The 14636-nt window shown below is 34.8% G+C and overlaps 1 protein-coding gene across 1 annotated transcript in view; it reads right to left on the bottom strand.

Moving 5' to 3' along the window:
• Nucleotides 1–2165: 2165 nt before the first annotated feature.
• Nucleotides 2166–14636, bottom strand: part of CCDC186 (coiled-coil domain containing 186) — a 53855-nt gene continuing 41384 nt past the window's right edge. Inside the window, exons 12-17 of the mRNA XM_050802684.1 lie at nt 13327–13582; nt 12545–12734; nt 11280–11360; nt 8823–9033; nt 7245–7464; nt 2166–6573 (exon numbers count right to left, since the gene is read on the bottom strand). Coding sequence (XP_050658641.1) covers nt 6490–6573; nt 7245–7464; nt 8823–9033; nt 11280–11360; nt 12545–12734; nt 13327–13582 — 1042 coding nt within the window. The 3' untranslated portion in view covers nt 2166–6489. The remainder of the gene's footprint in view (nt 6574–7244; nt 7465–8822; nt 9034–11279; nt 11361–12544; nt 12735–13326; nt 13583–14636) is intronic.

Genomic DNA, 14636 nt, shown 5'->3' on the forward strand with positions numbered 1-14636 from the left:
GTTTTTAGCTCAGGTTTTGATAAAGTGAATTGTCTCCAGGGTTACTCAGACCTGTCAGCTCTCAAAGTCCTTGGTGGTTAAACTTGGAGAAAGGGCACATGAAGACACTCATAAGCACACATAATCCCTCTGTATTTTTTTTTTTCCTGTAATTGATTTTGCTTTTAGAAATTGAAGAAGTTTTGAACAGGGCTGTCATTTGGTCATCCTTCCAATTCATTGGGATCTAGTTTGAAATATGACAATTGGAACAAAACTTTGAATCCAGTGCATATTTTGGTTTTGGCGTCGCAGTTGCGTCTGAAGATCCTCGGAAGGGATTGAGACCTTGGTGTGCATGGTAGACCCCTGAAATTGGCGGGCTTGACCTCCTAGCAAATTGCTTCGTTTTTCCACTTCTGTTCAGGACCACTAAACACTGAAATGTGGATGCATACAGAAATAAATGCAGTTCATTATGTACTAAAGTTTTGTTTTTTAACTTGATATTTGTGTAAATCCACCTTTTGAAGCAACAACTATCAAGTCTGAAAAGCAACTGATGTTTCCATTAACGTTTTTCTGGGGAAAAGTTAGTTCTAAGGATTTAACATCCTGTAACTGAAGTTTAACATAACAGTATCCCATAAGCAGTCTTTTTTATTGTCAGATTATTGCCAAATTTTAATTTTTAAAAGTGTGCGTTTTCTTCAAAAGTGTAAGTTAGAAATTAATAATTAATAATCTACTGGGCAGAAACATCAAGTCTGGTCACACTATTCTCAGACAGTCATTAAAACTTATTAAAACTCAGCATTAGCATCAGTTAATCACAGAGGAATGCTTCTGAGTTGCTACTCCTGAAGAGCAGGTACTCATTCTGCATTCATTAACTTAAGCTATTTTTATTAAGAAAAAACAGATTTGGATATAAGTTCATCAGAATGGCCTTCCCATCTCATGACTGCAGGTCATACTGACCACGTGAATGGTACTTCGATATAGTTAACCGAATATAAAGGAGCCACTAAAAGCCTCTGCTCATAATTATCACCTCCAGTTCAAGTCACTACTCTCCTGCTACGTGGACCTAAATCAAGAACCACAAGCTAATATCTTTCCTTGATTTACCCTCTTGCCCTGTATCTTCCTCTCTCTTGCAAACAAATCCACAGGCTACTGAAAGCAGCCTGTTAAGTATGTTAGAAAACTTACTTTATTAATTTTACACTTACTCTACAGATCTTGATTTCAGGAGATTCTTTCCAATAGAGAACTCAGTAAGTTATATGGCATAATTTAAGCACACCAGAACTGTTAGAGCAATGGAAACCAATGCCTTGTTATGTGAAATATTTCATCCCACACATATTCACTTGATTGAATTAATGCCTTTTTCGTGTCTTCTTATTGAACATACTTAGTTCTTTATTACTGAAGCTAGACTTCATGGCAAGTGAGTTCTATTTCACAGAAAATCTGAACACATCACTGGCTTACCAAATAAGAAATTTTCACATTACCTATGGGCCCAGAGCCTTCTGTAAAAGGCTCATGTGGTCTGGCTCTGTGTCCCCACTCAAATCTCATATTGAATTGTAATCCCCATAATTCCCAAGTGTTGAGGGAGAGACATGGTGGGAGGTGGCTGAATCATGGGGACGGTTTCCCCCATGCTGTTCTCGTGGTAGTTAAGTTCTCACAAGACCTGATGGTTTTATAAGTGTTCGCAAGTTCTTCCTCCTTTTTCTCTCTCTTGCCTGCCACCATGTAAGACATGCCTGTTTCCTCTTCCACCATGATTGCAAGTTTCCTGAGGCCTCCCCAGCAATGCAGAACTGTGAATCAATTAAACCTCTTTCCTTTATAATTACCCAGTCTGGGGCAGTTCTTTACAGCAGTGTGAAAACCAATAAATACAAAGGCTAAGTTTTGCTATCAATAATTTAAACAAAAATTCAAAATACAACTTAGCATTCAACTTAAATCTGCTTACTATTGCTCACTGACTTCCAATCATATTGACAGAATAAAGACAACTATAGAAAGCAAAAATTCCCAGTCTAGTTAAAAAAAAGAAAATTGAAGCTATTTGAATAAGCCTTGCCAACAGTCTGAAGAATCAGTCTGTTTAGCAAATGGTGTATATAAACAAATAATTAAAGATGCCATTAAACTACAAGTTCGTAAACAGGCATTACCTATTTAATAAGTACAATATATACATAGAATCCTCTTGAAAAGCTTCATTTTATACAGAAACATATTTACAACAAACAGTGTAATCAAATTAAAGATTATCTGTACAATACACATAAACGCATATATATATGTCTTCTGGAAGACAAGTTTCATCACTGCAGTCAAAATGGATAGCCATTTGCATTTTAAAAAAGAATTCCATTCCAGAAGAAAAATACATCTCTAATATACAATTATATTTTTCATTTATTTTCCTAAAAATTCTCCATGTTTAGATTACCTTTTCAATTTTTCTTTGTTCATCCTTGAAAAATTTCAGGTTTCTAGTGCCACCAACTGGTGTTAATTAAAAATCAACAATCTTGGTGTCCAAAAAAAAATTGCTTTTAAAAAAAAGGTTATCAAAAAATAGGCTACTGGAATTACCATTCATAAAGCATAAATGACAACATGATTTATAAAAATATTTTCACCAGGGTAGCATATCTAATAACATTTACATTATCAAGGATTCTATTTTTTTCTTTTACTGATAAATCTTGGTTTAAATTTGCATATAACAATTTTTAGAAAATAATATATTGCAAAAGAAAGTTTGGAAACATGCGTGACATGATTAATCTTTATGAGCACCAAATAGGCATTAATAATTTAATGGTAAAAAATCTAATGCCATTTTCTGGTCTTTGGATTTTTTTTAATTTTTCTTAAATAATAAACATTAAACTGTGACAAAAGTTAGGAAACATGCAGAACCACCAGGAAAACAGTAATTTACTCTCAGCGTACCTTTGCAAGGATTTTCCAAAGCCTCATGTAAGAGTGATTTCTGGGCCACTTGCACAAGTAGATAAACCCTCTTCTCAGGCTAGTTATAAAGGGCTGAGATGAGCCACAGAAGTCCAAGATCTGCTCTGATTGTCTCCCAGTTCTCCCAGCTATTTTCTTTCCTTTTTTTTTTTTTTTTTTTTTTTTTTTTGAGACAGGGTCTCACTCTGTCACCCAGGCTGGAGTACAGTGGCAATCATAGCTCACTGCAAGCTTCAACCTCCCAGGCTCAGATGATCCTCCCAACTCAGCCTCCTGGGTAGCTAGGACCACAGGCATGTGCCACTGCATCCGGCTAATTTTTTCTATCTTTTGTACACATGGGGTTTTGCCATGTTGCCCAGGCTGGTCTCAAACTCCTGGGCTCAAGCAATCCTCCCACCTCGGCCTCCCAAAGTGCTGGGATTACAGGGGTGAGCCACCACACCTGGCCCCAGCTATTTTGATTAGACCATAAACTCCATGAGGATGGAAATGCCCTGGTCTGCTCACTAGTATAAATACAATACCCTGTATGGTGCCAGTACAATAATATAGGTTTTCAATAAATGCATTTATTAAATAAATAAATAACATGTTGGTAGCCTGATAAAATTTAATTTCAAGCTAAATCGCTTTAAATGGGTATGAAGATAGAAAGTAAAAACAAAAAAAACACCATCAAAGTTCAAATTTATTCTTCTGCCCAAATCTACCATTTTCAGTCCTTAAAACTAAACAGGCTAAAGTCTGAAGTGGTATGGGAAAATGGAGTCACGGAAAATATTCACTTCAAAATTAAAACCTATTTAAGTGTATACATATACATACACAGAAAAAAATCACTTCCAGCTCAAATAAACGAAAATATTGCTAAATAACCAAAACAGCCTTGATATGTACAACCAATAATGAACATATAAAACAAACCTCCCTCCAGGTTTCAGATTTATCCAGATCATTTTCCTTTTCCAGATACCCCATTCTTCTCGCCATGTATTTAGAGGGCAGAAGGCCCTCTAAATCCTTACATCAGGAGCTGTCTGTGAATTAGAGATAGGTATCTCTGACACATGTAGATTACTTTGCTCAGTCCTGATCCATATACAAAAGCACACAGTAGACACTGAAGAACAAAAGAAAACTAAAGCATTTTCTTTAAAAAATTTCCATAGTTTCTAAAATTTGTAAGGCAAAAAAGGTAATAGAGTCAAAATATTGTTTATAATAGTTTTCTTCTAAAATTTTCTCACTAAACTTCTCCAAGTAGATGGTAGCACAAATATTAATACTGGAGTGTGCATTTTTGTCTAAAATGTATACACATTTTAAAGTGTAGAGGCATAGGATACTATGGATCTGATCACTATTTGGTCTCCATTATACATTTTGTGCCTTGGAGGAAAAAATCCAAATACTGTAGTTTATGAATCTGTATCATAAGAAACTAGAAAAATTTAGTTATGCTGCCTACACAAAGTAGTCTTTAGGAGTGTTTAGTGTGTCTAGAAACAAATGGTAAAATAATTCAGATTTGATTGCACTTTCCCTCTCATTTTGATAAATTATTAATGGTAAAAAGAACAAGACACATTATGTTAAGACTAATAGTTTTTATAACTATTCTAAAAATAAAACATCTTTGAACACATATTTTCATTTTGAAGTGAAAAGATATTTGTTCTGGGATAACATCTAACTCAATATATAGAAAAAAAGACATTCATTAAATAATCTAATCCTTAGTAAATTATCTTTTTAAACAATGTTGATTAAAAAATGTTAAAACACATTAAAAGGATATTGCCACCATGAGCCCAACTTTTAGAGCCCATACAATTCTTTACAGGCTTTTAATCCATCATCCCAAAACTTAATTCCCTTAATGGGAGAAAAAGGGAGGCAAAAATCCAAACCAAACAAGGCTTGCTGCAGTATCTGCACAAGAGCCAAGGTATCTTATTATAGTAATGATCTGAAGATAATGAAATATGAAAAATCACTCAGAAATTGTAAGTGAGAAATAATAAGGGGTGAGAAAAAATTCAATGACATAGAAATATTGATACTATGGCAACACTTAAGTGTATATCTTAAATAAATATTGTAAAAAATCCAACAAGATAGAAAAATTTGGCTCAAAAATTAAGTTCCTTTGGTTACAGATATATACTTATTTTAGGTACGTGTGAGGTTTTTTTGTTTTGTTTTAAGAGACAGGGTCTTGCTCTGTTGCCCATGCTGGAATGCTGTGGCACCATCATGGCTCACCTGCAGCCTTGACCTCCTGTGCTCAAGTGATTCTACCACTTCAGCCTCCCGAGTAGCTGGAACTAAAGGCATGCACCACCATGCCTGGATAATCTTTTAAAATTTCTTTGTAGAGATGGGGGTCTCGCTATGTTGCCAAGGCGGGTCTTAAACTCCTGGCCTCAGTGATCCTCCTGCCTTGGCCTCCCAAAGTGCTGGGATTACAGGTGTGAGTTACTGCACCTGGACTATTTTATGTTTTAAATAAATACACTGAAACATCACATGTGGGGGAACTGTATGATCACTCCACTACAATACATAATTAATATATCAATGTTGAAGAATGGTGCTCAAATGAAATAGTTTATAGTGCCATATGCTGGTTTCTTTTGGAAGGTGGTTCTTCATAAATATTTATCTTTACACAATGTCAGTAAAACTAAAGTATTTCAGTTTCAAAGAACCATTCATCTCTCTGTTCTCATGATAGGATCCATTTCACAATTTAAAATATAAGTAAACTCCACAGAAATTTTATAAATTAATATGTAATTTAAAATCATATTTTAAGTAACTAAAAACTTTAAAAATTCAACCATTAACTCAAACAATCAGAATCTGAAAAAAAGTACCTAAAACCGATAAGAAAACCTGACAGAGGTAAATAATGACTGATCATTGCTGGTTACCAACAGCTAGCTTTCCTATTAAGTTCAGCTTTCATTAAAACTGAAATTAGAAGATTTAAGTATTCATACGCATCCCTAAAACTCACCCAATATGCTGGAGTATAAAAATAAAAAATTTTATCATTTTTTTAAGCTGTCTTGATGTTGGAGAAATAGTGTATTACTGAATGCTTACCACCTGTCTTTTCATACATAATTTTTAAAAGGTGAGTCATTTTTGACATTACGTATTTTAAAGGGAAGAAATATGAACAAAGGGCTTGATAAAAGCCCTTGTAATGTTCAACATTTCTTATGAATATAAGCAAATTAAGTTGTTTAGATTCAATGACAGGCTGTTATATTACACCATACAAAAACAAACTTCATCAAAGCTTTCAGTCTTACAGTATATATAGCAATGCATTCATATTGTAAAAGGATATTTTCTGTGTACAGATGAAGCAAAACAATATTTTTACTGGCTGAAACAAAAAGTGGAAGAAAGTGTCCAACGATAGTAGTCAGTGGCACCTACTCCTGTGTGGCTTTTGTCTGTTTACTGAGCAGGAGGCTTGTATTAGGTTTTCTTTGTCTTCTGTTCTAGTTCATGCTGGTGTTTAATAAGACGTTCTATTTCTGTTCCAAGTGTTTGTAGATTTTCCTTTAATAATTGGGGTGAGGGGAAAGGGAAGAGAAAAACAAAAGTATAATAAAGAAAACAATTCAGTTTGAACTATTTTTTGCCTAAATTTTGAAAATGAAAGAGTGGTTAGCCCTAAATGCTATGTCAGATAAACTAGCGATCCAGCTGTTTTCAGTAAAGTACTCCTGTCCATTTCAAAGTAATACTCAAACTTTCTACTGAAGCTACAGCAATTTTTTAATGCATAAAATAATTTCTTACTATTACTGATTTTAAAATTATTTTTAAACTCAGTACTAATTTTCAAGGCCCACCCACAGCAAAAATAAAATAGTTGGGTCAAATATTAACTGTGAAAAAGAAAATAAAGCTGAAAAATAAATCAGAAATGCCATAATCTTAAAAAATTGTTTCAGTAATTAAAACTAATTATATGTCAAAGCCATCCAATATAAATTTAATGACATCTTAGTGTCTATCAAATAGCAAAATTAATTTTTGCTATTTTTCATCTTTCCTAATATAAAGAACTATACTTTTTAAAAAGAGAAAATCACAAAACTTCATCTTCGGGTAAAATGACTGTCTTGCATTACAGAAACAGCCCAGTTAATTGCTAGATCAGACTGTGAAACAGGCATCATTTTGCCATGTTTACTGGTTGGCATATGAATGAGAAATACAAATACCTTCAAAGTAATATTTTTTAGTAACGTATCCTCCAAAACAGCCTGTAATTTTCGGTTGATCTCCAAAGAGAGCTCCAATGTTAATCCATTGTCAGCTGGATGGGATGTGTATAAAGATGCCATGATGCCACCCCGTCTACTTAAATGAACTTTGTTAAAATCAGATGCCTCTGAAGAAAGTGTGCCTGACTCTTCCCGTAAAATATAACTTTGAATTATTCTGCAAAAGAAAATGATAGTATCAGTTGTGTACTTGTAGAATTAAAAAAAAATGGAATTTGCAAAAGTCAACTAATAATAAAGATAAGCATAAAATAAGTATTAGGTTAATAACCTAACTATATTAGGAAAGAATTCTCCTTATTCAGATGGTTTCTTAAACTACCTCATTTTTGTTCTATTGTAGCATTCAGAGTAAAGACATATAAACATTGTTTTTCTATGTCTTTCCTTATTAATCAAAATTTGAGCTGTTTTGTTTGTTTTTAAAGAGACAAGGTCTCATTCTGTCACCCAGGCTGGAGTGCAGTGGCACAAACATAGCTCACTGCAGCCTCCACTGGATGGGCTCAAGTGATCCTCCTGCCTCAGCCTTCCGAGCAGCTAGGACCACAGACGTGTACCACCATGCCTGAATAATTTTTTTTTTGAGATGGGGTCTTGCTATGTTGCTCAGGCTGGTTGACCTCCCGGCCTCAAGCAATCCTCCTGCCTCAGCCTCTGGCCTCCCAAAGTGCTGGGATTACAGGTGTGAGACACCATACCTAGCTGAACAATTTCTTTATTGCTCCAATTTGTTAATATTTTCTGTTTTCCTACTATTAGACTTAAAATTTGCTGTATTTTATGCTCTTTCTTTTAAAAGTCACAGGCACACTTTCCTATAAGTCTAAAATTATTTCAAAATAAAAATTAAGTCATTGGAAAAGGCCTACAATATAAAAACAACTTTTATTTACATAAAACAGTATTTGTGAGAGGAATTTGGCGCAGCACTCCCCAGAGTTAGTCAGAGCTGGGTTTGGATCTTCAGCTTTAGGTCTGTCACACAGGTGATGAATGGTGGCCCTGAAACATTTAGTGATTTGACCTGAGCCCCAGTTATCTGCAAAATTAGAGAACTCATGCACTGAGTGGTTGTAAGCAATCAATGAGATATTGCTAAGCCATAGGCACAGTGCCTTGTACTACTAGGTACTCAATAAATTATCCCACTATGTCCTACCCAACAGGAAAAAAAAATCCACAACCCCATATATATCTCTTAGAGCCACAGTCATGAAAATAAAAAGCTAAGCAAACCATTATCTTTTTAAAATCTAAAGTTGTTTAAGTATCTTAAAAATATTAACATTGACTGAACTCTCTATCACTTTAAAGGAAAGACCCGTGTTTTATTTCATCTTAGTATTCACAAAACCTAGAACCTAATAGGTGATCATAAAAGACTGGGAACTCAATAACTATAATTATTTTTTGAAAGACAGGCTCTTGATAGGACTAATTTTAAAAACAGTAACTTTGCCATATGAGTAATAGTATTTTGAAGACCGATCATGCTACCATAATAATACATACTTTGTTTTTTTCCTAATTTCTTCCACCAGTTGTTTGATGTGGTCCTCCATAAATTCTATCTTTTCATTTTTCCGGGCATGTGCTTTTTGCAGCCTAACTATCCTCTCAATCAACATGGCCTTATCTACTTGTGGAAAGTTATCCACAGCTACTGAGGACCCAGTATTTTCTGGAGATCGATCTTCTGCACTGCTTCGAGCATTCAGGGACCCTGAAGACAAAAAAAAAAAAAAAAATTGGTTTAGATACTGTGCTTAATCTAACATCATCTCTCATCTCATATATTATTTATTCCAGTATCATTTCAAATATTCACTCTAACAGAGTTGGACACAGAAGACAACACAGGTCAATGTGGCCTAGGTTCTTGTTTCTGAATATACTGGTGACAGAGGTATCAACAGGGTCTATACTGTGTCTCTCAGGAAGTGGTAATAAGAGAAACAAGGATCTCAAAAAGAGTAACAAGTCTAAAGTGAGACCAAAATTAAACTATAATAGAACAAAGCAGAGAGGAGGAGGAAGGGAGGACAGGAACAGAGGTACGAGAGGAGACAGAGAAACAGAGGTTAGAATATAGTGGGTTAAGCTCTGAGGCCAGCCTGCCTAGGTTCAAATACTACTCCTCTACTTACTAGCTGTGTGACTTTGGACAAGGTATTTACTTTTCTGTGCCTTGGTTATGTCATCTTAAAGTGGCATAAATTACATTATTTACCTCACAGGATTGTTATCCTCATTTAAATGAATATATGTGAAATGCTTCGAAAAAGCCATATAGTAAGCATTACGCAGTGTTAGGTATTACTTTTACCAACATCAGTAAGAAGAATCTGATCCTCTTTACCCTACAAAGATTAGTTTTTTCCAATCCCATTTTATAGCTTTAAGTAATATCTCTTATCCAAAGTAATATATCTTATCCAAAGTTATCTAATGAATAAATGGCAGACCTGGGATCTAAATACATGTCTATAATTTCAAATCCATGTTCTTACTACACATTTTTTTCCCACTACTATAACAGCTGATGATGGTTTTCTACTAATGTGCAACCTCTGGGAGGCAATATAGTATACTGCCAAGCAAGGACTCTGGAGCCAAAGATTTCTCACTGTGGACTTTGGGTGAATCATGCAGCCTCTGAATCTTGGTTTCCTCATCTATAAAATGGGAATTATAATACCTACCTCACATGACTTTTTTGCAGAGTAAATGGTATGTTTCAAGTGCTTAGCATGGTTCTTGGCATTCCAAAAAAGACATACTGATATTTTGCTAATTATCATTTTCATAATGGTATCAATCATAATTTTATAGACTCTACCCATTTTTACTTTAGAACATAGGCATATCTATCATGAGAAAAACTAAAAGATTTAAAAATATATACATGTGCATATATATGTAAAACTCTGGCACACAATGATGACATCTTCATTGGTTCTTGGCTGTTAAAAGAAAAAGAGAGAGACCACTGTACACCAAATCTCTTTATAAATCTGATTTTAAAAAACAGAAGAGGAAGCTGTTGCACAGAATAAAGCAGCAGCAGGCTAGAAAAAAGAAGGGGCTGGGCACGGTGGCTCACGCCTGTCATCCCACAACTCTGGGAGGCCAAGGTGGAAGGATCACTTGAAGCCAGGAGTTCAAGATCAGCCTGGGCAACATAGTGAGATCTTGTCTATACAAAACACAAAACAAAACAAACACAAAAACAAAAAACCAAAAAATAAACATTAGCTAGGCGTTTGGCATGTGCCTATAGTTGTAGCTACTTGAGAGGCTGAGGTGGGAAGATTGTGGTTGAGGTTGCAGGGAGCCAAAGTCACACCACTGCACTCCAGCCTGGGTGACCGAGTTAAGACCCTGTCTCCAAAAAAAAAAAAGAAAAGAAAAGAAAAGAAAAGAAAACACAACGAACAAAAAAGAAAGTAGGGACACAGATTGCATAGAACCTCATGACATATCTGAAATCCTGGGTAATGAATAGAACTTAAATATTTAACCAGAAACATTTTTTACAATATAATTATATGTAACCACTATGTTTCATACTTCAAACTGAAACAAAGCATATCAATACTTTTTAAAATAAAAAAATGCTATTTATTTATTTTTTGAGACAGAGTTTTGCTCTGTTGCCCAGGCTGGAGCACAGTGATGCAATCTCAGCTCACCGCAACTTCCACCTCCAAGTGATTCTCGTGCCTCAGCCTCCCGATGGGATTACAGGTAGGCGTAAGCTACCACACCCAGCTAATTTTTGTATTTTTAGTAGAGATGGGGTTTCTCCATGTTGACCAGGCTGGTCTTGAACTTCTGACCGCAGGTGATCCACTCATCTTGGCCTCCCGAAGTGCTGGGATTACAGGTGTGAGCCATTGTACCTGGCCAAAAATGCTATTTATTTTTACATCAATCATGAAATAACAACTAGAGCCACTAGTTTTTTACCTGATGAACTAGAACGACTTCCCATGCTGCTGACTTCTTTGTCATAGCTTCCATTCTCAACTTGATCTAATTTTCTTCGTGCTATAGGAAAAAGAAGATTATTTGTCACAGTTATCAGGACCATTTGCTCCTACCATCTCTGACTTTAATTGCTAAAATCACTGAGGCAAAAATGGCATAGACAAGAGAAAGTTCTTGAATACATACTTTAGGCAGAGGGCTATGTCATTCATATAAAATGTCATTTGGAAATGTACAAGTACAAAATATACAGAAACAACATTATAACTGACACTGGCATCACTTAATCACAGTGGAGTTAACTTTTTAAAGTACTGAAAGATTCAGAAGTTCTTTACAGTACCAGAAATTTCCTCCAAATTTCCCTTCAATTACATCTACAAAAACAAACGAAATTCTATGGCAAATATCTGAATATATTCATATTAAGTAAATGCTAAGTCCCTTTTAGCTTATTACTATGTTTCAACCTATTTTAACACAAATAAAGCCATGGGAAATAGTGGAGAATAGGAGGTTAAAATACGTGTCTTACTTATTTTTGTATCCCAAGCATATAACACAGACACCCAATGATTGTATGACTTTTTAAAAGAAAGAAATCTGGAATCTAGTTCAGCAGTCAATTGTTATGCTTGGGTAATTTATAACTTTTTGGGGTCTGTTTCTTGAGACCCAGGTGAAGAGTTAAGTTGCAACGATTTCCAAGTTAGAGGACGCATCTGGGGTATCTGCACCCTAGATGCCGGTAGCCTAGATGCAGCACAAAAGAAATCACAGGAATGTGAAAGGAGAAGATATCAGAGCTGCTATTTATACTGATATTTAAAGATAGATGTTTAAAAATTTCTATTTTTCATGTTTTCTAATATACATAAAAGAGTAACGTATGTTTAAAATGTATAAATAAACACATATAAATTGGAGAACAAATGCCTAAGCACTTTTTACTGACAGGAGTATGTGATCACAAGTTTAGATACTAATGCCCTAACATTACTTTCCCAATTCTCATGTTTTGTGATTCTGTGAATAAATGTCCTTTAGCATACAAGATATCTTTTAGGATAAAAGACTATTCATGAAATTGCAAGAAGTTTAAGAATTTGGTTTACTAATATTAATAAAGAGAACATACAGCTTCAATGTGGTAGAACCACAAAAAATTATTTTTTTTCTAGAAAATCCTTAATGATTAAAAGAAACAAACACATTCATGGTCTAAGTGTGGAAGAATTTTATACCTTGCTGAAGTTGTTTGGTGAGATCCTTGATACTAGAGGCATGTTTACGTCTTTGAGTTACAAACTCATCTTTTAATTCTTCTACTTGGGTACTCAGTGCTTTAACTTCTGTTTGTCTACAAGTAAGTTCAGCTTGCAGAGTTTGGACTTCCTCTTTTCGCAGTTCTTCCTCTTTCAACAGCCTACTTTCCTGAATAGTAAGTAAAACAAAAACCACCAATTTTAGTATGTTTGTTTCCATTAATGCTCAGTTTATTACCTTAACAATCTAAGGTTCTTGACAGTGGAGACTGTTCTATTATTATTCCTTACCAGCTTTTGTTTACTTGAGCTTCTCACAGTTCCCATATAGCAAAGCAGGGGGATACATTAACGAGCATATCGTTCTATACATACCAAGCAACATGTGATACAGGTTGTTGAATTTTTGGATTAAAGTCTCAAATCATTTTTATGTGTAACTTGAAGACATTCTCATAAATTAAAAAAATAGAAATTTAAAGTACATTTTAAAAATATATAATGATTCTAGTTAGGAAGGACACAAACCAGTTTTCTCATTTTCAAAAGTAAAATATTCTTCATAATTATTTTAGGAAGAAATTTTATTATAAATTATAACAGTTGAGGAAAAAAACCCAACATTTCTTACAGCAGCTGAAATTGTCAGAAAGTCAGTGCCCGGGAAAGAACTTAATTCAACTACCACGACGTTTATACTGTTAGGGAAATTTAATTTGTGCTTGTTACGTTGTTTTAAATAAATGTAAATTTATACTTACCAAATTAATATTTGTCTGTTTCATTTGTTCACACTGGCTTTGTAACTGACTTTCACTATAAGAAAGTTTATCAAATTGTGACTGCAAAGAATTGGATTCAGACTGAAGCTGTGCATTCTTACTAGTGAGCCTTTCTGTAAACACTAGCAGCTCCGATTCTCTTTTCCTACTGCCTTCGATGTCTTTTTGTAGGTCATTAATCAAAGAATTAAGACTTTCCACTTCTTCCTTCAAATTTGCAATTTCTTGCTTACCTCTAAAAAACAAAATTTATATTTAAGAAAAAAATAAACCATTAAAAGACATTAAATTAATGGTTTGGGAATTTGCATCTAGTCAAATGCTTAATACAGGTACTTCTATTCGTTCATCCAAATATTTATAAATGCCTAATATATGCCAGGAAATAAAAGCTGGAAAGAAAAGTGAGCAAGACCAACACGGTCTCCGCTTTCAAAGAGTTTTTAGTCAAGGGCAGAAATTATGAGTGTAAAAAAACACTTTTGATGATAAAAGCACAGAGTGGGTTTGCCTAAACTAGTCTAAGTGATGCTCAAACTAATACTTAAAGCAGGAATCAGCAACCTTTTCCTGTAAAAGATCAGATAGTAAATAAGTTAGGTTTCTGGGTCACATGGTTTTGCTGCAATTGTTCCACTCTGCCATTGTACTATGAAAACTGCCACAGATATTACATGAATGAGTGTGGATGTATTCCAAAAAAACTTCATTTACTAAAAGAGGAAGTGGGCTGGATTTGTTTTGTAAGCCATGGTTGATCCCTGACCTAAAGCAGAAGTTACTGGAAAAAAAAATATGCTCTAGGTAAAGGGAACAGTATGTGCTGAAGGCTGGGAAGGGAGTAAGAGGACTTTTTGTTGGTCCTAACAGATGTTCAGTATTGATGAAGAGAAGGACTGTACTATATCCCAAGCACTTAACACAGGGTTTGGCACGTAGGAAACAATCCATTAACATCTGTTAACCAACTACAGCTGAAATACAAGGGTGAAGAAAGGGAAGGCATGGAAGCAGCAAGGGACAAGTCACTAATCTTATAAGCCATGCTAAGGCAATGGAACTCACTAAACAATCTCTGAGGCAGTGGGAAATCACTGAAGAGTTTTTAGATTTCCTTTTTAAAAAGGATTATACTAATCACAGTGTGGAAAATAGATTAGAGAGGATACAAGCAGAAAAAATACAAATGGTGGCAGTTTTCCAGGTGAGCGCTGATAATAGCTTGGACTATGGTAGTAGCGGCGGGGAGGTAAAAAGTGAATGGACTTGACAGATGTTACAGACTCAGT

Source organism: Macaca thibetana, chromosome 9, assembly GCF_024542745.1.
Source record: "Macaca thibetana thibetana isolate TM-01 chromosome 9, ASM2454274v1, whole genome shotgun sequence".
Classification (NCBI taxonomy): domain Eukaryota; kingdom Metazoa; phylum Chordata; class Mammalia; order Primates; family Cercopithecidae; genus Macaca; species Macaca thibetana.